Source organism: Mauremys mutica, chromosome 1 (genome assembly GCF_020497125.1).
Source record: "Mauremys mutica isolate MM-2020 ecotype Southern chromosome 1, ASM2049712v1, whole genome shotgun sequence".
Classification (NCBI taxonomy): Eukaryota; Metazoa; Chordata; order Testudines; family Geoemydidae; genus Mauremys; species Mauremys mutica.
In genome coordinates this window covers 22,845,542-22,871,057 of record NC_059072.1, presented here as the reverse complement: position 1 = coordinate 22,871,057, position 25,516 = coordinate 22,845,542, and the positions used below count along the sequence as shown (strand labels likewise).

Genomic DNA, 25,516 nt, shown 5'->3' with positions numbered 1-25,516 from the left:
CCTTCCTAGTGGATGTAGTTATACTGGTACAGGCACCATTATATTGGTATAACTATACTAGTATAATGATCACAGCCCTCTCTGAAATTGTTATACTAGTACAAGAACTGTGCATAGACCAGGCCTTAGTCAAGACACTTAACCTTTCTGCCATTGTCTCCCCTTCTGCAAAGTTGGCATGGTACCTACCTCCTGGGAGACGGGGAGGGCCAGTGTGGTGATTCAGCACTAAATGTTTGTAAACCATTGTGCTACCAGTTCCACAAATGAAAAGAATGGCAGGTATATATGGGGTCAGGACTGAATCCCCACAGGTGAATCACCTCCAGTCCGAGAGGATGATGAATACAGGCAGAGGGAGTTGTACAGCACTTACATGAACTCCCTTCTCCTGGTCATATGGGGAACTCGATGTGAACAGCATAGCCAGGATTCCCCACTTCCTCCCCTGCCCAAGAATATGAAGACAATTATTAACCTTACGGCGCTCATCCTCTGAGAAACCCTTGGGAACTGGTGTTCTATTGAAATCTCAGGGCCCTCGGGTGCCTATGCACCAACCTGCCTCTCCTGCAAATGGCCTCATAATGGAAGGTCGATCTTTCCCCTGGATTAATATACTGCTGTGCCAACATCCCTGGCCATCTGGGGCTTGCACAATATTAAAGGCTCCGTTTTCTTTTTTGTTTGTTTGTTTGTTTTTGCTGACTCAGACTCTCCGTGCAAGTGTACAATCTGAAAAGTTAGATCTGTTGCTGCTGCGTTTCTGTTCCCTCTCACACAAATATCTGTGCACATAAATTACTGCTGCGATTCAAACAGCAGGCCCAGGCTTTTAAACTATCACCAGTGTATTTATGAATCAGAGTGTCAGAGTACAAACGGCTGTATTTACACAAAGCAGTTATTTTAAGCAACATCTTTATGTAGCGCTCTCTAAGCGCTTTCTTTATGCAGGTCTGTTTTGTGCTGGGCAAGTTCAAAATGGCAAAATTGTGATGCAAAGAAAATCTGGAGAATTTTAACCCAAAAGCCCCTTCTTTATTCACAACACTCTGATGCCAGCATTTTTTACTGCTATTGTGGGTACTGCAAATTAACTAATTAATATTGCACAGGACTGGTACTCAGTAGAGCTGTGTGAAATATTTTTGACAAATAGTTTATTTGTCAAAAAATCCAGTTTTTGTTTGGCAAAAATAAAAGAGGAGGGAACAAAAATGGAAAAAGTTAAAACATTTCATTTTGGTACTTTCAAAATACAGTAAAATGTTTTGCCTTCTCATTTCTAAACAATGTTTCCTTTTGAAATTTAGCTAGACTTAATTTTAAAAAAGAAAAAGTTAAAAATTACCCCAAACCAAAATGTTTCATTTCAGGAAAATTAAATATTCCATTCAAACTGGATTTTTTTTTTCACTTTTTGTTTCAGCAAGAAAAAACAAGGAAAAAAATCAGTTTTGGGTTAACCCAAAATAATTTTTTTGTTGCTTATTTTTTGGTTCGGTGGCCAAATTGAAAATTCAGTCAGCTCTTTGCTAAGTAGTTTTGCCTTCTCTATATGCAAAATAATTTACTGAGTATCTAAAGCTTGATTCCTTCACTGAACAATAGGCACAGGTAAAGATTTTCTTAAACAACACGCTAAGCATAGTTTAGTCATATTTTAAACTTTCTTGTCCAGGATACTCAAATGATGTGGTATTGGAACCTAAGCCACCTCCCATTAAAGTGAATGGTAAGGTTCCCATTGACTTCACTGGAAGTTCTATCAGGTTCTTGATGACTTACATCAGTGGTCAGATTGTATCCTCGTGTACATCTGACTCCATAGTCTAGCCAGACCACCGGTTTTAAAGATTCATCAGAAATGATTGCCACAAGCCACCCGTTTGCAGACACTTTACTATCACTTGTTGCTAGATTTGGGGTTTTTTCCCCCCCATCTGTTTAACAAAAGGTTAAACTGCCTATCTTAGGCTATGTCTACACTGCAATTAAACTCCCATGGCTGGCCTGTGTCAGCTGACTCATGCTTGCAGGGCTTGAGCTAAGGGGTTGTTTATTTGCAGAGTAGACATTCAAGTACGGACTGGGGCCAGGGCTCTGGGACCCCGGGAGAGGGAGGGGCCCAGAGCTTGGGCTCCAGTCCAAGCCCCCACATCTACATTGCAATTAAAAAGCCCCTTAACCTGAGCCCCTTAGCACAAGTCAGCTGACATGGGCCATCCGTTGGTGTTTAGTTGCAGTGTAGATATACCCTTAGGTATCCATCACTATTGTATTTCAGTGCCTCACAATCTTACATTTTACTTCACAATGCCTCTGTGACTTGGTACTGTTCTCCCCATTTTACAGCTGGAGACCAGAAACACAGAGAGTGGTAAGTGACTTACCCAAGGTCATAAGGAATTTTGAGGCAGAGTGGGGTTCAATACCCATGTCCTAGGCTACTGCCCTAACATCATTCCTCTCTATCCTGGAGTGCTCAGAGCAACAATTTTGCTGTGGTTAATTTTAGTTTTGCTGTTGTGCTTACAGGAAGATGTCATCGAAAATGGTACAATAGCTTATGAAAACTGGGTTGTGCCAGGAAGTGCTGTTTACAGGCAGTTTTGGTTCTATGATGTGCAAAATCCACAGGAAGTGATGAACAATGGATCACGGCCAATACTCAAACAAATTGGACCTTACACATACAGGTAGGCAAACCCTTTCAAAATATGTTATATGTCGTATTAGGAGTATTTTAAAAGTTACCGAAAGCTCTTCTGAATGATACACTGTCCATGAGAAAGAGCTACAGACATAACAGGTATGCCTTAAAATCTGCACATGTAACACCGACAGATCCTCGTTTATTTGTCTCCTGGTTTGTGAATCTTTAGGGGGTCCCATTTCCATGCTTTTCTCTGCAACCATCAGGGCTAGATGCTTTCTTTAAAAAAAAAAAAAAAAGACCACTAGGATTCTCACAGCTTCATATGACTCCGGGAGACGATGCTTTAAGAAAAGCATCAATTATGCCGAGAATCACAATAAAATTGAGAAAGTTGGCAACGCTGTTGCATCTGTAGCTAAACTGTTGGCCCTGAAGGTTCACAAGTACTGTTAATGTAGTCTGCAAAACTCAAACCACCGAAATGTTTATTTTCCCAAGTTTGTTTACCAAGGCCCAGATTCAGCAGCTCATCTCTATTCAGGAAAGCATGTAATTAACTTTAGTAGGGTGACCAGATGTCCCGATTTTATAGGGACAGTCCTGATTTTGGGGGCTTTTTCTTATATAGGCTCCTATTACCCCCCATCCCCGTCCTGATTTTTCACACACGCCCTCTGGTCACCCTAAACTTTAGTCATGTTGTTATGTCCAATTCACTCCAGGCGACAGGCCTCTTCCACTTCAGTGTCTTCTGGGGACACAATCTCTCACTTTCTAACATAATGGCCTAGGAAAACAAATCGTAATAGCCTCTACTGACCTCCCTGAACACATGAGAGAGGCTCATCCTTTCAGAGAACCTGAACAATGTATGATATGATGAACTCCGACTAATTCAGATCAAAACTTGAAGAGCTGCATAATAATATTTGCTGCCATCCAGATAGTGTATATGTATGTGTGTGTGGCTGGGGACTATATAATCATGCATTGAAGAAATTACTGAAGAGGCAAAAATATTTCACAAGAAACGTAGTATTTTCACAGATACTCCTGGAATTCTAAGGCATCCCGGAATTGTATAACAGTGCAACTGGGGTGTCTGAGTGCAGCACATGGAGATATACCTGAGCTAGCTTAAATCTAGCTAGCACAGCTACCAATAGCAGTGAAGCTGGTACAGCATCAGCTTCAGTGAGAGCAGTACAAGCCCACTTGGGACCATGGGTGCTTACTCAGGCTGCTAGTCTACAGCGAAGCCTGTGCTGCCATGTCTTCCCTACTATTGGTACCCGAGCTACCAAGATTAACGACAGCATTGGTATATCTACACATCCTGCCATCACACCTCTGACTGTGGTGCAGATGTTCCCAAAAAGGGACATATTTACAATCTTTTCCCTGCCACAGTTAGAGCTGGTTGGAAAATGGTGCAAATTTTTCTTGAGAAAGTTTTGAAATTCCTCAGGAAAACTTTCCATCAATGTTTCAAACAAGAGAAACCAGCTCTAGTCATGCCCAGTGAGCCATATGGCTCGAAAATCAATGTTAAACTATGCTTGGCTTTTTTTTTTGTATTTTAAGGATGCGATATTTACCCAAAGAAAATATCACTCAACATCCTGACTACACCGTGTCCTATATGCTGCCAAATGTTGCTCGCTTCGAGCCTGATATGTCAGTTGGGTCCGAAAATGACACCTTTACATGCATCAATCTCGCTGTTGTTGTAAGTAAAGAAAGGAGACAATAATATCCCAGCTTGGGTATTGAAGGATTAAGGGCAAGAGAAGAGAAGTTATAGCTAATAACAAAACTGCAGGGTGGGCACCATTGTCCTAAAACACAGGGGGCTTGATTCTTTGCACCACTCTGGCAGTGTAAAAGCAGCTTGAAAGTGGGAATATATTACATGTAATTTAAGGCTCCTTTACACTCTTGATGTACCGTGCTTAGTGTAAATGCAAATCAGGCCCAGGGACCAATTAGTGTTAACAAAACACAAAGCCAGCAGCAAAACCTTTCAGGTGGGATTTATGCACATAGGGCAAGAGGAGTTTATTGGCCAGTTTTAATGTGAAATTAAACTGATTATCTTGGAGACTGGAGTTCCCTCTCTATCCACGATGCAGGGCAAGCAATGCATTGTGGGTGTTACACACGGTTCTGGCAGTCTCCTCAACCCTGCTCTGGAGGGAGGGGCTGGAACAAATCCCATGCTCATTCTATACTTGGCCTCCCTACTATAATGGCTAACAATGGTGCCAATTAGTGCCAATGGGGTAGTGTCCCCTTAGCCATCCAGTCCTGTTGAGATCACAGTCTGTTTAAGAAAAAGCACTTTGCCCAAGAAGCCTGGGACCTGATCTGTAGAGGGGTACTACACTTGTTTTTGTCTGCCTGAATTATTTGTGTATTTTCATATCATTAGAACATTTGGCTTTGACTGACGCTATAAAATGCATATTCTTATTGGCTCTTGACTTTGTTGCTGAATTATCTTGAGTTAAGACTAATATTTTGCAGTATTATCTTGTGTCTCCAGATTTTAAGCAGAACTGCTTTAAAACTGATGCTATGAAACAGCCCCTTATTAAAACAACTACCATTTATTAATTATTATTACAAACACTAGTACGCTCGATGCTGTGCAATACAGAGAGGAAGAATCTGGAGTTGAATGATAGTCCTGTAGTTAAGGCACTGAACTGGGACTCTCAAGGTGTGGGTTTAATTTCCAATTTTTCCACAGACTGTCTATGTGACCTGTGCTTGATTTCTCTGTGCTTCAGTTCTCCATCTGTACAATGAGAATAACAACACTCTGTTTTCCCCACCCTTTGTCTAGCTTGTCTATGCAAACTACGAGGGACTCTCTCACTATGTCACTAGGCCTTCATGCTGTTTGGCACCTTGAGGAACTACTGTAATTATAATGCTAGTAACAGCATGGTTACATTTTGCATTTGAAAATGTTTGAATTTCAATGCTTATTGACCAAAAGGAGACAATATTTGTGTGTGTGTGTGACAAATTTGTGTTTTTTTTTTAAAAATCTCTAATTCTAAATTAGATAAACATAGCTCCTTTCGCTCGAGAGCATCCAAGTGCTTTAGCAATGTTAATCAAGGCTAATATTTTCGAACCTGTATGCACAAAGTTAAGCACCTAAATTCATCTCAAGGTCCTAATTCCACAAAGCGTATGCTAACTTGAAAGCTCTGCCCAGTCCTGGACCATCTGTGCACTCGTCCCATCTACTTTCTTGCAGTGTGGGATCGGTGACCCTAACAGCTTGCTCTGATGCCTCATGTCTTAATTTGCGCTCTGGTTAGGCTGCACAGAGGGCTAGGGAAGACCTTTCTCCCCTTACTCCATTTCACAGCCTTATTAGTCCCAGCTAAGTTTGTCCCCCAGTACGTATATAAATAATAATAATGAATACATCTTCTTTGGCACTGAATGTGTCTACCAGATCATACTAACTGTTATTATTATTATTACAGGCTGCACCTGCCATGTATCAAAACTCTTTTGTACAGATATTGCTAAATACATGGATCAAGTCATCTAAATCGCTCATGCTTCAAACCAGAAGTGTGAAAGAAATTCTTTGGGGCTACGAAGACCCATTCTTAAAGAAAGTGCTATTTCCTGTGGACCGAACAATTGGTGTCTTCTACCCTGTAAGTAAAATCTGTGAGGAGAAACACCTGTAGTGAACGTTCTGTGGAAAGAGACTTGGACAACTTGACAGTGGCAGTTTAGGGAGATAGCACCTACGGGTAAGTCTGCACTGCCTTTTAAAACCACCTGCGGCTGTGAATCTCAGAGCTTGGGTCCATAAAATCTAAGCTTGGGGGGCTTGTGCTAGGGTGCAAAAATGTGTAGATGTTCGGGCTTGACCTGGAGCTCAGGTTCTGACACCCAGGAGGGGGCGTGGGTTTCAGAGCCCATGCTGCAGCCAGAGTCACACCTGTTTTCATCACCACAGTGCAACCCCAATTCAGTAGACCTTTCCTCTGAGATGCATTGCCAGGAGTTTTAAAACGCAGTCTAGACATGCCCTAATATTTTCCCCTATTCACAGATATCGGCATTCTCTCATGGGAAGCAAAAAGAGGAAAGAAATGGCCATAATCAATGGAAGTGACTGGAGAGCATCGACCCCGTTCCATATGGTCCTGATCCCGCAAAAATATCCCCACGTGTGGACCCTGCTTCTTTACAGAGTCCCACTGGAGTCACAGGGGCTCTGTGCAAGAGTCCACGTGTGTGTGGACTCTGTTTCAGGAATGGAGCCTATAATGATGATGGTTTGGAAGTGGGGGCGGAGAGCTTCTCAGTGGCATTCTTGTACCTGATAAAATCAGCAGAATCTGCTCTCTTCTGTTTGTTATAGTGTGGCACAGTCATGGGTGGGAGGGGACGGGCAGCGAGGCAGAGTGGCATAGGTCAAAACCATCCAAACATTTCAAGGATAAGTGTATAGGTGGCTGGAGTTGGAGAAAGTGTCCTGTCGCTAGAATCCCTTTGGGAATTACTAGGTATTTGTCTGCTCCTCTACTATGAGGCAACAGAGAGAAAGATAGATACCCAGCCCACATGTACAGCAGACAGCAACATTTGTACTAGCTGGCTGGGCTGGCACCCACAGATATGAGAAGAGATCCACCTTCCTAGTCTTTCCTCTAGCACTTAGTTGGTTGGAATCTTTCCCAGCTGCTGCTTAGATAAGAAGAAATACTTTATACCGTCTCTCCACACTAGTGCACCTATGCACTGGGGGCAGGATCTGACCCTTCTGGCCCTGATTTAGCAAAGCACTCAATTCAGGTGCTTAAACTGAGGCAAGTTAAGTCCCCATGGAGCTATTTGTGTATATCAAGTTTAGCACACGCTTAAGTGTTTTCCTGAATCAGGTTCTTAGTGTCTGTTTGCTATTAGCATTAACAAATAGGTGATTCCATTCATCAAAATCTCCATCCCAACCGTAACTCCAAAATGTATGAGGACAAAAACCCACACCTGATGTTTGCACGGTGAGGAAGAGCATAAAGTCCATAGAGGATAAGAACATAAAGGACAATTATTCATATATGATCTTGCTAAAAGTCCCGGGAGCAGTAAAACTAAACTGTTGTTCCCTGTTCTTGTGTCTTTTGCAGTATAATGGCACATCTGATGGACTGTACAGAGTCTTTAATGGGAAAGATGACATAAGGAAAACTGCAATAATTCAATCCTATAAAAACAAAAGGTACCACAAGTATTGTTTATAAGAGAAATATGCATATTTTCTATGCATGACTCTATACAAGACATTACAGCCTGATTCGGAGCCCATTGTAGTCAATTGAAAAACTCATTTATTTCAGTGAATGCTGGATCAGGTCTAGGATCAGCAAAACCATAGTCTCTCTTTTAGCCCACCATGGGTCCATTTTGGCCTTGAATTTCAGGGAGTTATGGATAGTGTAATCTAACGAGTGGCTGCTGTTTTCCCTTGCAAGTGATTGGATCCCTTTAATCCCCTATGCCACTGGTTTCACAGGATATGATTGAATACAGTTTGGCCCGATAAAAATACCAAAAGAAATTGCCACTGCTTTCTATTCTTGCATCTTTTTCAATGCATTGAACTAGTGATTACTTTATTGTGGAGCCATTAAAGTTAGAAAGTCACAGCAATACCAGACCAGACAGTGATAACCATCCATTACAATATAAAACAAACCTGGTAAAGGAAATTTGGGGTGGGGGCAGATTAATCTTCTGATCCTTGTGAATTGCCTGGTCTGGAGAAGTCAATTATAACTATTGTGAATTCTGTCCATGTCCATACATCTAAATATTGCTCTAATGCAGTGTCACAAGAGACATTTCTGAGAAGGTACAGGGATTTTGTATCTAACAGCAATCTTTATTATTCCTTTATCCCCAAAACAATATGATCTGTCAGGCCTTCTCACAGGGAGTTGCAAGAAGAACAACCAGTGGAAGGATTGTTCAGGTTGTGTGGAAATTCAGAGATTTTCCGTTCCATTTGTTTTCATAGATATTGTTTATATTTTTCATCTAGAACATTTGTTTTTGGTAGTGAATACTTATGCAGCACATGTTTAAGTCCATATATTCCATCTCACTTGATCTCTGTTTAAGACAAGTCTCTATATGCTACCAAATATCCTACCAGTGTTAGGAAACAGAGGGATTCAAATGTAAATCTAAATAAAATAAGCATATAAATAAAAATACTGTTGAAACTTTTGGACCTACACTTCAAAAGACTTCAACTTCATTAAATTGGGATTCTTATTTCCATAAGTGGCCATTGAGCCTTTTGTGCTTTTCTTTTTAACCAGGAAATCTCATCAGATTTCTTCATGATGTTTCCCTATTTGCAAAGATCAAAATGTGCACATTGCAGCTTAGATTACATTGATTTCTGATGAAAGGAAACAGCATGCAAAGGAAGAACAAATTCAGAGCCCTTTTCTCCTTACGCTTACATCATGAATAGTTACAGTAAAGTCAGTGGAGCTATAATGGTGTAACTGAGGAGTTTCGGGCCCAAAACCTCTATGAGAAGAGCAAGTGAAGTGATTCTGAAAATCAAAACAACAAACCCCTGCATCAAGGAGGGGACTTCTCTGTCTTGAAAACATCCCTGTTCAGTTACATAGGCCCTGCTTCAGCAGTGAGTGATTGCAGCTACACAGCAGGGCTATGTAGCTAATTGGGTAATGAAATAGATTACATTAAACAATACATGGTATGTGGCATGACCAGGAACTGTTTTTATTTTTCATTAAAGCACTCTTTCCCTCTGGGATGGCCAGTGTGACATGGTCAATGGAACAGGTGAGCCTACTCTCTCTCTTCCTCTGTTCATAAGAGAATTCCAGTCTTAGTGAAAGCACCATGGGCCGCAGAAAAGATTCCAGCCGTCTTTTCCCTTTTAATTGTGTGCACAGCGTCATGCAGCAGAGATTTCTTTTTGTGTAATATCTGAATACAATCTGGGTCCTAAAATGCTGCAAAGAGTTAAGTAATGTGCTCATGGAAAAACTACACTAGAGAAAGTATTGTACTGCAGATGCTGCAACCTGGTGAGCCTGGGCTTCTGGAAGCCATAAAGAAGGCTGTTGCAACAGTAAAAGTGTTAAAGGCATGGACAGTAGCGGCAAATGGGAGTCTGAGCAAAGACTGGTGACAGACGATACAGCATTACATTGGAGGATATGTGTAATGTTTCTCTCTTTGAAGCACTTAGATGAAGGAAGTTCAGATGAAGCCACAAATTCATTTGGTCAAAACAAGTAGCAAGGGTGGACACGGAGGTGTCAAAATGCATGTACAGTTGTGTTACCATTGTCTTTGTAAAAGCAATAGCTAAGATTAAAGATAGACCAAGATGACCAAAAGGGAGAAGATAGATAGGAAGGAGCAGAGGGCCAAGAAATTAATCCTGTGGGACTCCACACTCACAATAATACAAGCGGACACAACAAACTTGGAACAGTTTATCTTGCATGTTGTGTGTACCTGCAGTTCTCTTCCCAATAGGTCTTAAGCCAGAGAGTGTGAAAACAAGCAGGTTTATTTGTACTGTACAGTGCTAGCTAGTATAGAACATTCTCTTTACAGTAAAGCACACCTAAGTGATTCAGATACGATAACACCTTACTAGTGCTTAAGTTTCTTATGAAGGCTGAGTCAGGAAGGATTGATTTTTTATTGCAGTCTGTGCTAGTGATTATTTGTTAAGCAGTATTCTTAGCTCCTAGAACTTTTTTCCATCTCTTTCGTCATTGACTTGAACCTTTCTCCCATTCTCTGCCTTTATTTTGCTCTTCCTTCCTTGCCATGGTGAAACCAGGCTTGCAGACTGTAGACTATATGCATTCTCTGGTAAATGGATTCAGTGGCTCTGGTGAGGTATAAACAGGGCCGGCTCCAGGCACCAGCCCAGCAAGCAGGTACTTGGGGCGGCCAACAGAGAGGGGTGGCATATCCGGCTCTTCGGCGGCAATTCGGCAGCGGGTCTCTCGGTCCCTCTCAGAGTGAAGGACTTGTCGGCGAAGACTGAAGCGGTGGCAGTAGAACTGCAGATCGTGATCACTTTTTTTTTTTCTGCTTGGGGTGGCAAAAACCCTGGAGCCGGCCCTGGGTATAAAATGAAGTATAAACTCAGGTATTGTATCTGAGAGGATATGGATGGAGAATGAAGGAAAGTGTTTTGTAGCCAGAAATGGAGCTGAACCTATTGTGCCTGTTCTAATTCTTTTTCTTTGTCTCTCTTATGGTTGTTAATCTGTCCTCATCCTAGAACGAAATGTAACTGTGGTAACAGGTTTAAAGAGGAAGGCTTGCTTGCATTAAACTGTCAAAGGACTCTATATTTGTCTTTTAAATTCCCAGTGCCCTAGCAAAAGAACAGAAGATTTTTAAAAGTAAAATTAGCAGCCTCCAGAGATGACTACTAGTCACTGTGTAATCCAACTCAGTGTTTATTGGATATTCAGTTTGTTGTCACAACAAGCACTAGGTTCAACTAGGCCAACTGCAAATCAGAGTTCTGTATGGCAAGAATTCCTCCTTCTCTTGTGGAGCTGCTTTCCCTTACTAGATAAAATGAAGTGTTTAGATAACTTAATTAAACACCATAGGCAACATTCGCATCCAAGGATTTGAAAGTGAGTCAGGTTTTGCCAACCATTTCCTAGGCTGTTAGGATTTAGGAATAGCACACAGACATGTGGTTGGGTGGAATCTAGGCTTGTATGAGAAAAGCCTCTGCTGCTAACAGAGGTCGAGTGATGGTCTGTAAGAGAGTTTCCTTGCTCCTGTCATTGAGGCTGAGGATGCAAAGATACCAGAGAAGCATTTATAACTCTGTGATGGGTGCTGTATAAAACCTAAACAGAAGCGGTTACAGGAGCCAGAGAATGAACTGGTTAGAGGTTTGTTACAGCATCCTGCTGGGCAGGAGCTATCTTCAGTGGGATGGTGGAAGTGATATTGAGTCAATATGTAGTTAGAAACACAAGTTTGAAAGCCTAAGGATATGATGTTTATAAGCGTCAAGCATCCATAATTCCAACTGAGTCAACAGGATGTTCATCTCTGAAAATCAGTTCTCAAACCTAGCCACAGAAATCCTGGAGCTGAATCTACAAGGCAGCAGGGAGTCACAATCAATACTTTTGTGTGCCCCGTATCTTCTATGGCACATACCCTCATATTTGTTAAAGATATTGCCTGCTCGCCACAGACTTTATATGCCAAATTTAAGATTAAAGGACTTATTAGGGACTTCAGAGGGGATTCCAAAATCAGGCTTATAATAGAAAACAAGACTTGGCCAATGCCTTGCATAAATCTTTGTGTGCACAGGCACTAGATTTGTCTTTCTTTGTGAGAAATGTATAGAAAAGACCACAGCTGAATGTGGCATTATCAATGATCTCATGTCATAAAAGTGGAATTACATTCAAGCTCTTATTTTATTTCATCCATAGATGGTGCATCATTTCCTCCTTTTGTAAAGAAGGACAGGATCCTGCACTTCTTTTCCTCTGATATTTGCAGGTAGGACAAATGGAGAGATCCATATTGTGCACATATTCCTGTGCGTGCTCACCAAAAATCATATTCTTTGAAAAACTATTTAAGACAGCTGCTGAAACTGCTCTGCTTGACCTTGGGTCATTGAAGCAACTCAATAAACAAACCTTTGATTTTAACCATGTGAATCTGCTGTGTTCATGATTGGCTACTTAAAGTCTGATTCTGCCACCCTTAGTTGTACTGAGTAGTGAGTAGTTGCAATGCCTCTGAGTCTCTGATCCTTTGCACTGGTGTAATTCAGTGTCATAGAACTACAGTGGTAGATGTGAGAGGAGACTCAGGCCCATTGAGTTCAAAGGGACTATTCAAACAAGTAGTACAAAGTATTAGGGTTGCAGAACTTGGCCTATAGGGTGCATTTACAAGACAAGCAGCAGCCATGGCAGTGAGTCTCAGCGTCTGGGTCTACAGACTTGGGCTTGCGATACATTGCTAAAAATAGCAGTGTAGATACTTAGGCTCAGGCTGGAGCTCAGGCTCAGAAACCCACCACCCTCAGTGTCAGAGCCCAAACTCCAGCTCAAAAGGTCTACACAGCTATTTTTAGCACCACAGCATGAGTCCTGTGAGCCTGTCTACAGACCCAAGCTCTGAGACTCACTGCCACAGGTTGCTGCTTGCTGTGTAGTCATACCCTAAGGGCACGTCCTCATTACCGGCTGGATCGGCAGGCAGCGATCGATCCAGTGGGGATCGATTTATCGCGTCTAGTCTAGACACGATAAATCGACTCCCAAGCGCTCTCCCATCGACTCCTGTACTCCAGCTCGGCGAGAGGTGCAGGCAGAGTCGACGGGAGAGCGGCAGCAGTCAACTCACCGCGATGAAGACACCACGGTAAGTCGATCTATGTACGTTGACTTCAGCTAAGTTATTCACATAGCTGAAGTTGCGTAACTTAGATCGATCCCCCGCCCTCCCAGTGTAGACCAGGGCTAATAATATAATTCACCCATGTGCATAGGGCTAGCACAAGGTGTTTAAATATTATTTTGAGGGCTTATGTGGAGCTTAACTGATGCACAGGCCATCTGTACAGGTGTGTATTTCACCATTCATAGCCAAATACATCAAACTGCTTTCTCTCAGAATATGACATATATTACCCCAAATAAATAAATAATTAATACAAATTAATAAATCTCCTTGCATATTTTCTTTTCAGTCTGTCTTTTGTGCTGTTGCCATACAATGTCCCTGAATGCTCCAGTGGGGTAGTTACAAACACTGCTCAATAGATTTAAAGGAAACGGAAGTTTAATTCTCCCAGGTGACACATTTGCAGGCTCAATTTTGATTTTCAGTGCCAGGAATGAGCTTTTTCTTCTTTAAAATGCATCATTTATTTTAAAGGTTGCATTAGAAAGGATTAAGGTTTATAAATCAAATTCTTACCATGGAGCAGCTTGGACCCCAAAACTGAAATCTGCCAATCACAGCAAAGGACTTTTCATGTACCTGGTGAAGAAGACAGAAACTGTTTCTTCATTCAGGCTGTTGGATGCAAATAAAAATATAAATATATGGAGATAGACCTATTTCATAGAACTAGAAGGGACCTTGAAAGGTTATTGAGTCCAGCCCCCTGCCTTCACTAGCAGGACCAAGTACTGACCCTGACAATGTTCCCCCCCCGATCCCTAAATGGCCCTCTCAAGAATTAAATTCACAACCCTGGGTTTAGCAGGCCAATGCTCAAACCACTGAGCTATCCCTCTCTCCAGACCTTGTCTGCATCTTTATTCTCAGATCAAGTAATCATAGTTGCTTCTTTCTAGTAGTACCATACAGGGTCTCCCTAAATTCTGACCTAGTCTCAGCAGTCAGGGAAGGCAATGGTTGACTTAATATAGGACACAGCAACATTCAGAACACTGCTTTCTTCTAATGGCTTGTCTACACTAGAATGTTTTGCTGCTTTAACTACACCAGTAACGCCTTCCCCAACCCCAAGTATGGATGCAGCTATATCAGTATAAAAGGGTTTATACCAGTACATCTTATTTCAGTTTGCCAAGTGAAGTAAGTTATACAAATATAAGGCACCTTTATATTGGTAGAGCTACGTCTACACTAGGGCTTATACTGGTATCACTATATCATTAAAAAAAATCACACCTCTGATGTAGTAATACCATTAAAACTTTTCTAGTATATAGCCAGGCAGAAACCACTTTGGAAGACTTAAAACATTCCATCACCACAGGCACTGTAGCTCTGTCCCTGGGAAGGAGTTGTTTATACATTTTACTCTTAACTGTATACGTTTGTCTCTGTTTCTGTATTTTATATAATAGAATCATTGGTCCTGCTAGTGAAGGCAGGGGGCTGGACTCAATAACCTTTCAAGGTCCTTTCCAGTTCTAGGAGATTGGTCTATCTCCAATTATTACCTTTAAGAGGCAGGATATGTTGTAATCTAAGCCATCCAAGACAGCTGGCTATCCAGCCTCTTTCTGAAAACCTCCAGTGAAGGAGGTTCCATGACTTCCCTCAGCAGTTTGTTCCATTGTCCTATTGTTCTTACATTTAGGAAGTTTTTCTTGAGATTTGTAAAGTCACCGCTGCCTGTGTCTCTTTTCTGGAAATGTCATGTACTCTAGTTCATTGTCTGGGCAGTTCCACAAACTGCTAATCCAGGGCAAAGGGAGCCTGGAATCATCCGAGCAGCTCCCAAGAGCACTTTATCATTTAAAAAACGAGAAAGGTAGGACGTCTCTATAATGTGTCGGACATGAATGTGTATTAGCAACCAAAGCACCTGTAAATACAATATAAACTAGAGGCAAATGAAACATTTCTCTTTTATATTCAGATCTATCTATGGCATATTTGACAGTGAGCAGACTGTGAAGGAAATCCCCCTGTATCGTTTTACAGTTCCTCGTGCAGCATTTGCATCTCCTCTTGAAACTCCAGAAAATAAATGCTTCTGCACAGAAACTGTTCTGTCAAAGAATTGCACATCATCTGGAGCCCTGGACATTAGCGCCTGCAAAGGAGGTAGAGTAGTAAAATGTCACTAATCCAAACAAGCCATTTGGCCTGGGAGAAAGGGTGGTTTTGTGGTTAAGGTTACTAGACTATGATTCAATAGACTTGGATTCAATTCCTGACTCTGCCACAGATTTCCTGTGTGACCCTAGGCAAATAATTTAATCTCTCTGAAACATTGATTCCTTAAACAGAGATTTGAATACTTCTTTACCTTCATGAGATGTTGAGAAGATAAATTTATGAATGCTTCAGAGATGCTCAGAGACTGTGGTGATGGAGTTATATATCTAGCTTTGATGGTACAAATGCAAGAAATAAAAATATGAGAGATGAATAAGGAAGAGAAAGAGCAATGGAAGTTTTAATACCATTTACACACTCAGAGCTAAATTATCCCTTGTCTCTGTGTGGGGAAGAATAAAAGGAGCTTCATCCACTGTATAAAAGCTTTGGATGGTCACAGTTCCTGTGTTTGTGAGATCTCATATACATGATGTGATAACTACATGTGCATATATAGGATGAAAGCAGCAGGTGTTTAACTCAATGTAATTCCACTGGAGTAAACTTACAGCTGGGAATTTGGCCCATATGCTGTAATTTTAATAGCAATTAATTTTACTCATGCAAATTATCTACATGCCAATAGGATTGTAGACCCCATAGAATCTCTCTCTCTGCTTTAGGTTTAGTAAATCTTCCTACTGAATGTGTATATTTGTGTGCACATCATAGATATTTATTTATATATAAATAAATAAAATGTCCTCAGGTGAGGTACCAGATAAGAGAAACCAGACTAAGGCTTGACTTTCCAATTTTGCTTGTCTTTTTATAACAGGAAAACCAGTGTATATTACACTTCCCCATTTTCTGTATGCAAGTGAAGATGTGTCCGAGAATATTGAAGGATTGAGTGCAAATAAGGATGAACACGAGACCTTTTTAGACGTAGAGCCTGTAAGCCAACATTTATAGTATTTGTTTCTTGATGACCATGCACAGTATTGCTGTGCAGTGTAGTTATAATACTGATTAATTTCAGATATGATCAGAGAAGCCCATATTTTGGTGTTTGGGTTTTGCAGAACCCCATCAAATATTATTCTGACCTCCAAAGTTTGGTAGCTCACATACAAGTGTTAATTTTGACTCATCCCTATAGTTGTCAGATTGGAGTCAGTGTGGGTTGGCAAAATCTCAGTCAGGTTTTGATTTTTACAAAATTATGCAGAGAGTCCAGTTTCTACAGATCATCAACATTCAGGGAGAATTGGTTCAAAGAGTCTGTTTTTGCACGCTGTCATTGAAAAAGGGATACTTGAAGACACTATAGGAATAAATTAAATTAAACAGATCCATGCTTTTTAAATACTTGCTACTTGACATTCTAAATTGCCAAATTGTCTTTCTTCCAGCACAAAATACAAACATTTCTTCACAATACTGTTCAACTTCTCAATCTATATGAAACCAACTCAATTGTAAATTATAAACACATATGTAGAGCAGCCTAGGATCAGATGACCTCTTTTAGGCAAACATATGCCATATGTAACAACACATAGTATGACAGTTTGGTGACCACAATCTTTGCTATGAATTATTGTGTCAAATACGATAATTATCTTGCTCTGTGATCACTGTTCTATGTATGTATAATGTATAATGATGAAAGTGGCATCCATGTGGTCTTATAGTTATATGTCATACATTTGAGAATTTCATCCAGGGTGGGTGAAAAATCTGTTGGGGCCACATTTTCAACTGATGTAAATCAGTGTAACCCCATTGAAGTCAATGAGATTATTCTACTTTACACCAGCTAAAGATCTGGCCCAAGATTGTGTTTAAGCCAAAATTGTTATATTCCTCTCTAAATTATCCCCTACAGAGCTCATCTATTTTTGCTGTGTTTTAAACATGTTTTGATTTTGTTGGTTTCATTAAGTAGTAAGTCTCATCTAAATTACAGTCACAGTTTAATTAAGTTGACCAAGTAATTGCAGTACAGCCTGTTCTGCCTTCCAAGTGAATGACTGTAACAATGAAGCCTCCCGTTTATCTGATTCCAGAGTGCATTTGATTGTCACACTTTCCAACTGTGATAAATTCCTAAATAAACATTGTTGTTGAACATCTGATTTTAATCAGCTTCAATTTTCCCTCCACTTAGGTCCTAGTCCCGCAAAGCATGTGCTTAACTTTAAGCATGTGGAGCAGTCCCATTGAATTATTTCAATCCAGCTGTTCACATGCTTCAAATTAAACACTTTTTATACTGGATTGGAGCCTGGCTGAATCATTCAAAAAACAAGTTAAAGTGGGGAAAAACTGAACAAGTGATACCGAAATGTTTAACCTTTAAGATGAAGATTAAAATTAATCTATGTGTCTCAGAAAGTAGTTGTGAGTCTCAGTCATCTTGCTAAGGTACAGATGTCCACAAAAACAATCTCTGCTATTGGTATTAATTAGAGGTAGTCAAAAAATGAAAATTCCACCCCATGGAAAATCTGAGACTTCAAACGTTGGTTTGTTCTGAATCAGGCTTGAAAGTTGAAATCTTGGAATTTTTCACAGAACAAAATATCTAGAAATATTTGGTTTTGACCTTATAAATTATAACATAATGTAACATAACAAATATTAAAGTGCTGAAGTCTAAATGAAATATTTAGACTAGAGCTGGTTGGGAATTTTTTACAAAATGTTTTTTTGGTTGGGACTGAAACGTTTCATGGCAATGTATCCATTTCTCAGGTTCAGAATGGGATTTGTGGGGAGCAAGTGTGAGACTAGGGTAGTCAAAAGCATAGTGATCAGTATACTCCCCTAAGATGAGGGAGACCCAGCTTTAAGTTCTTTATACAAATCAGAAATGTGAACTTGGGTCTCCCACATCCAGGGTGAGTGCCCTGACCACAGGTCTATGGGCTATCCTGGAGGCAAAAAGCCTCTCTCTCTCTCTTCTGTTTGTTTGTTTTTTTGTTTTTTTGCAACAAAATTTGAATGGTCTCATTTTTGTTTTGATGCGGAATGAGGGAAATTTAGAAAACTTCAATTTTCATGAAATGGAATTCTTGTTTTCTGGCCAGCCCTAGTTTTCACCTTATGGGAGTGAAACATTTTGTTTTTATTGAAACAAAACATTTCAATTATTTCCTGCCAAAAATGTTGATGAAATCAATGTATCCCTGCAAAGTATTTTAAATTAATCAAATCAGCATTTTCTGATGGAAAATGGCTCTAATATTAATTTGCAACCTTGATAGTCGTCTCAATAAAGACACAAGAACAGAATGGGCATGAAGAATGAAATGACCCTTTGACCCCTCAAAGTAATCCCAATGGTAAACAAGTTCATGAACAGTGTTAATTCAGATTTCTCTGATGTACCTGTTCCAGACTTAAGCTTGTAGTGGCCACCATCACAAGCATTACATTCATTGTGGTTGCTTTATTTGTTTTGCTTTATTTTGTGTTTTCTCCTTTTCTACCTTTCTGGCTTTAGACCACAGGGTTTACATTACGATTTGCCAAAAAGCTGCAAATAAACTTACTGGTGAATCCTGCACCAAAGATCGAGTAAGTGTTTTCTCTGTCTTTTGTTTCTAAAACACAGGTACAATATTTTGTTTGTTAGCCCTTTTGCAAGTAGGGTGACTGGCTCTACAAAAATGCTTGGTAGAGTTTCAATAAATATAACCTAAATATTAAATATACATTTCCTAATGACTGTATTATGATAGTGTGTCTCAGTTCTGCAGTATGGCAGCTATGTGTTTATATTCCTAAACCTGCCCACTGAAGATTCCCAGCATTGGAGAAATCCTTGGATAGAGTAAAGGACTGAAGTTGTTCCTATACAGCTCACATCTCAGCAGTTGGCACAGGATACATGGCGAGGGTATCTTTAGACCCTAGTGATCTCTGAGTGCTAGACCATTCCTTTGGGAATTGGTGGGGGTAAGAGGAGACAAGGAATAGTTGAGGACCTGGGCCCACAATATTGCTATTAATGAAAGCAGCAGTTAATACGTAATCTCAGTGGTCCCTGAGACTAAAGAAGAGGATTTACTTGGTGATTTCCGCTCCCTCCCGGGCTCTGAACTTAATCATTGATCAAGCCCAAAGTGAATACGATTTACTTTTATAATTATCATTTAATTATGTTACTGGAGACTTAGGGGTCTGTCCTGCAGGATGATACATACTTTGGTCCTGATCCTGCAAAAGCACTTAAACATGTATGTGCAAAACTTTCAGCATGTGAATAGTCCCAATTATTTCAGTGAGTTTACTCAGGTACTTAAAGTTAATCACATGCTTAAGTGTTTTGCTGGATTAAGGCCAGAGTGCTCTGCAACTTGCAAGATCAAGTCCCTAATTCTTTTCCTACACTTCAGTACTTGCTATCACCCAAAAGGGAGCTTTTTGAAATAAACTATGAGAACACTTTCTAACAAGCTTGTAAGTCCATTGCAATCAGAAATAAATGTAAATATAAAAGGTGTGAAATTTTGTAAATCAAATCTTAAATATCTTCCAATTTGTGAAATTTCAAAATGCCAGAAATGTCAACCTGCTTTGCAGCTCATAAAAAGGCCAAATATTTGTGAATGTCATGAAATGTTCCATTTTTAATTGAAACAATTTGCTGATATTTAATTTTTTTAAAAATGTCCTTCAGCTCCAACATTTACAAGTAAAACTCAAATTTCAGATTTCTTGGGAATGCCTGGCATGCACTAGGGGCCTGATCCAGTGCCCACTGAGGTCAATGGAAAAACTCTCATTGGCTACAGTGGGCATTGTATCAGGACTTAGAGTCATGTTATGAAACTACAAACAATAAATGGGATGAGAAGCAAAAGCAGAATTATATAGTACATGGAGATTGTGAATAATATAATCATTCCAAAACTAGTGCCAATGAAAAGATAACCGATACCGTACTATGAGACTGTTGATGCAGCACATTACACAGGAGACACGCAGTGTGATTTCTTCATTGTTTTATTTAACTTAATTTAAAACGAAAGTCATTCTGACTGAAAACTGTATGGAAAAAAAAATATGCATGCACTAGTCTTGGAATGATCCCATTATTGTGCATGCATATATACAAATATTTGGGCGAGGTGAGAAATGGCTTTCCCATCAGACAAAAATGTTTGATGCTTCAAGATGTTTTCTTATCTTGAAATATGATGAAAAACTGAAATCTCAAACATTTTTGAAAAACAAAAATCCAAAACATTTTTTCATTTGAGTCAACCAAAATGGTTTGCTTCAGTAATTTTGAAAAAATTCATTTCAGTGTCAACCTTTTTTCCTTTTTCTTTACTTTTATTTTAAATTGAGTAAAATTTAGAAATAAGAAGTTATTTGAAATCTCAAAATGGAAACTTTCTGGTTCCATATTGTCAAAATAGGATGTTTTGATAATCTTAGTACTTTTTTTTACCAATTTTTTTGAGTCAGCTGTTTTGTTGAATTTGTCACTGTTTAACAAATAGTTTCACTTTCAACAAATTTGTATTTTTTGACAGAAATGATTTGTTGAAAAGTTCCCAATCGGTGCTAATAAATACACACACACACACACACACACACACACACACACACACACACACGTACTTAATATTTTGAAAGAGATTATTGGCTCCATTCGTGGTCCCTATTTTAAGTATAAAGTATATTTTTCAAGCTTAGACTTTCAAAATGGAAGAAACCTTTTAAATCTATCGACTGTATGTACACATGCACAGTATCATAATTATTATTTATATGTGGTAGCACCTACAGGCCTCAATCAGGGATCAAAACCTTATTGCACTCTAGATGCTGTACATGCATTTAATTTAGAATACAAAGAGCCACCTCCAACTCCACTAGAGATCGTAATCTAACTATATGATGAAAGGCAACAGACAGATTTGAAAAACAGGTTTGGGAAGGGCAAGGTAGAAGAGAAACAATTATGTAATAAACATATAGATGATCATACATAGAGTCTCTCTCTCTCTCTCTCTCTCTCTCATACCCAGAGTACTAGATGGAGGATGGTATGCATAATGTCTGTAGTTATAGGTGCTCACTCCATGGGGGCTGGAGCACATATGGAAAAAAAATAATGGGAGTTCAGCATCCACTAGCCGCAGCTGTTTAGCGGCTTGTGGGGAGGATTGTGGGAGGGCAGAGATCAGCAAATGGCAGGTGGGTGGGGCCTCAGGGAGGGGGAGGAATGGGACAGGAGGGGCGGAGCGAAGGTAGAGTCTTGGGGGAAGAGTTGGAGCGGGGGCGGGCCTCGGGGCAGCGTGGGGGCGAAGCACCCCCAGGAGAAAAATAAAAGTTGGTGCCTATGGCTGTAGTTACATATATACTTTCTACATAGGAATGCGCTAGTTTGAATTTACTGGAGGTTTGCCACCTGAATACATCCAAATTGTACTTCCTGTCAATTTCAGCAAAGAGGTAGAGTAGAGGGGGCTCTGAGAAATTGCTCGATGGAAATTGTGAATGTGCAATGTGCAGATAATGTGTTGTGGTTGCTTCAATGTTTTATTTCAATATTTGTTGCAGGGCTTTATCAAAACTTACCAAATCCTATATCTTTCCTGTTCTTTGGCTGAATGAGGTTAGTATGTTTTCAGTCTATTAAATCATTCTAATTATTTCATCTTTGTTAGAAATAATCTAGGAGATTTACCGAAAAAATAGTCCAGAGGCAAAATTTTCAGTCTTGTTGGCCTGAAATTAGGCATCTATGGCTAGAGCCATGAAAGCAGTTAGACACCTAATGTCCACCTTAGGTGCCTAAATCCAACAGGAGGGGTCACTGAGATCCTCAAAACCTTCACTCAGCTGCTGCCTAACACTGTAAGCACCTAAAGTCCCTAGCTGCCTAAGCTTCTTCCAATGAGCATGAGCACAGCTGCCTCAGTCTAGGGCCTCATGTTCTTACCTCATACCTGAGCCTCAGCAGGTTCATCAGACTAGGTGTTAACCAACCTGTCTCGCCAGTGGGGCCCGATCCAGCAGGCATTCTGAGCGCAAGCCTCCAGCTACACAAAACAGCTGGAGGAGGTTATGGTTAAGGCACTCGCCTGAGATGGGGAGACCCTTCTCCCCAAATCCCTTCTGCACATCAGGCAGAGAGAAGACTTGAACCCAAGTCTCCCACATCCTTGATGAGCACTCTGATCCCTGGGCTAAAACTTGTTTGCAAGCCAAAACTTAGGCTTATGCACTTTACTCCAGGAGAGAGTACACAGCTGAGAATCCCAGTCGGTGACAGGCTTCTCCCTCTCGCCTAGACTTAGGTGCCTAAGACCCTTAGGGGGAGGGTATTAAGAGCCACTCCTCTCCTTGGTATTTCCCATTGGCTAGCTCTGGCAGCTTCCTGCTCAGCAAGCTGACTTTTGCAGATCCCATTCTTAGCTGTGTATCCCTCCATAGGCACTGTGTAGGGAGCCTGGACACCTAACTCAGGGGTGTGGATTCCACTGGGTGGCAGGGCAACAGTTAGGCACTGCAATGCTGAACATTGCAAGGTCCAAGTCCCTTTGTGGATATAGCCATTAGATCCATGTATATGATAACATTATATGCAATCGCATGGTCTATAACATGTATATGTTCCATGAGAAAGGACTTGCATACTTCAGCTGTAAATGCTCTTGCACTGTTTCAGACGGCGATTATTGATGATGAGAAAGCAGCAATGTTCAGATCGAAAGTAATCTCTCCAATCAAGCTGCTGCACTTGCTGCAGGTGGTGCTGATCGTAGTCGGTTGTGTGATGTTCCTAGCATTTGCAATCTCATATTGCATATGCAAATCAAATAAATTAAGTGAGTAGATCTCTGGCGATCTCTATGGGAGCTTCACTAGAGTAATGACTTCAGTCTAGGGTTGCTAATTTTGGTTGGATGGAGGTTTCATCACATGGCATAATCTTTAATGAAAGGTTAATCTTTAAGTCCTGCCTGGAGACCCCAGGACAACCCTAGAGGATTGGCAACCGTATGGTTCCAACCCCAAGAATTATTCTAAATTCCAATCAACCTCAACACTTATCCTTTCAGTTTCACTTCTGATTTTTCCTTTTGTAAAAGTCCAGCATTTTTCAGTTGACATTTACAAATTCTGTTCCTAGCCCTGTTCAACCAAGGTGCTATTGACAGACTGAAATTTGTGCAAGATAAGACTTTGGGAATTGGGTGACTCCAAGGGTAGGTCTACTCTTACCTGCCGGGTCGACTGGCGGCGTTCGACTTCTCGGAGTTCGAACTATCGCGTCTAATCTAGACGCGATAGTTCGAACCTCGGACGCGCTCCTGTCGACTCCGGAACTCCACCGGAGCGAGTGGTGGTGGCGGAGTCGACGGGGGAGCCGCGGACTCCGTTCCCGCGGCGTCTGGACGGGTGAGTAGCCCGAACTAAGGTACTTCGACTTCAGCTACGCTATTCGCGTAGCTGAAGTCGCGTACCTTAGTTCGACCCCCCCCTCCCCGCTTAGTGTAGACCAGGCCCAAGAGTGATGCCTTGTTTTCAATGAGTCAATGGGGCTTCTGTGACCTGAAAAAAACAAAACCATATGTGTTGTCCAGAGCCATTCCACAGATCAGAATGGCCTCCTTGGCTGTTCCACTGTCCATCTTATATGGTAGAATGTCAGGTGAAGCCACATAGTTACAGATCCACATGATCTCCTAGTAGCAAGTCCCTGCTGGAACCCCTAAACCTCCTGTGCACTGCAGTGCAGGCCCCCACTCTAAACAGAGTGATCAGGATGCATGGATCTCTTCCATAGGGTTCCCAATTCTCCCTGATCACCATTCTGCATCCGAACCACACCAATTTCTCTGGGTCTTGACCCTATGTAGCCACGGAGAATAGGACTGGACATGGTCCTATAATGCACAAAGAGGTACAGCAGAGTAATCCAAATAATGACAGTGGATTTGATATAAGAGTTTAGATGGGGATTTTTTGGGTGATTTGAAGGAAACGGGGGAGGGTATAACATCGAGCTCCTATCAATAATATCAGAGTACAAATCTCATATGATAGTATAGAACAGTGGGTCCCATAATATAAAACAGGAGTTTTTCAGTTCCTATACTACATCTTTCTCTCAGGTCAAATGGGTTATCCATTTTGTAGGAAGAGTGTGTACCACATGATTCATTAACTTTTGACTTTTTCCATTATAGGTGACAAAGAAGTTTACTTGTAGGAATAGTTACTTCAAATTTCAAACAAGGAGTTTGTAAAATTCAGCGGCAAAACAATCTGGTCTTATGATACCATTTATACACGTAAACACACTATGGAATGAATGTGCCTTTCCTTTCTGTAAAGAACATACAGAATCCAGCTTCTCAACCAGCAATGCCTGATGTTTCAAAAAGCCCATTTTTACAACCTCATTGAAGAGGCCACAACAATATCATATTCTGAAACCACTATCATGGTACAAACTCTATTACAAATAGCATATTAGCAGGTGAACACCGAAATCCAGTTTGGAATCCAATCCACTTTCTGCCATTTATACAACTTGCTAGTTCGCTTCTCTTGGGACTGTGAGAATAGAAGTAAAAGCCAGTTGCTGATGTTCTGGTTCTAAGTATGTGGGATGGTGACCTCATCAAGCTCATGCAGTGCCCTAGAAGTTATTTTTCCCCATTCCTTCAAGCAATGGAAGTTGCTGCAGTAGAACTGCTCTCCTGTCTTCAGAGATGTGAATTTTAATTACTATAAAGTTTATTATGTAAAGTGGTTAACCATAATATCTGAATGTCAATAAAGGGTTTCTGAAAAGCTTTATTTTAAACTATGCATGTACAGACATGAACAAAATACATGCATGAATGCTAACAGTGGCTGATCCATAGCCACAAACTGCTTCCTTTCTAAACATTTGTGCAGCAGCCCCATCCCTGTCCTTGGTCCGCTGTGCTCTCCCTCAATCTTTTCACCCGAACTGCTGCTTCTTTTTCTGGCACTTCCTTGGCCAATAGCTTGGGCCCTACCAAATTCCTGGCCATGAAAAATGTGCCACGGACCATGAAATCTGGTCTCCCCTGTGAAATCTGGTCTTTTGTGTACTTTCACCCTACACTATACAGATTTCACAGGGGAGACCAGCGTTTCTCAAACTGGGGGGTCCCAACCCAAAAGGGGGCTGTATGGTGGGGAGGGGTCACAAGG

General features: G+C 40.8%; 1 protein-coding gene across 1 annotated transcript in view; it reads left to right on the top strand.

Annotated features, from left to right (window-relative positions):
* The window catches only part of CD36 (CD36 molecule), a 36,632-nt gene extending 11,500 nt beyond the window's left edge, over window positions 1-25,132 (top strand). The window contains exons 2-13 of the mRNA XM_045001947.1: window positions 2,542-2,702; window positions 4,247-4,391; window positions 6,169-6,348; window positions 7,831-7,922; window positions 9,480-9,526; window positions 12,187-12,256; window positions 15,111-15,298; window positions 16,134-16,252; window positions 18,807-18,880; window positions 21,881-21,935; window positions 22,992-23,151; window positions 24,517-25,132. Coding sequence (XP_044857882.1) covers window positions 2,542-2,702; window positions 4,247-4,391; window positions 6,169-6,348; window positions 7,831-7,922; window positions 9,480-9,526; window positions 12,187-12,256; window positions 15,111-15,298; window positions 16,134-16,252; window positions 18,807-18,880; window positions 21,881-21,935; window positions 22,992-23,151; window positions 24,517-24,539 — 1,314 coding nt within the window. The 3' untranslated portion in view covers window positions 24,540-25,132. The remainder of the gene's footprint in view (window positions 1-2,541; window positions 2,703-4,246; window positions 4,392-6,168; window positions 6,349-7,830; window positions 7,923-9,479; window positions 9,527-12,186; window positions 12,257-15,110; window positions 15,299-16,133; window positions 16,253-18,806; window positions 18,881-21,880; window positions 21,936-22,991; window positions 23,152-24,516) is intronic.
* Window positions 25,133-25,516: the final 384 nt, after the last annotated feature.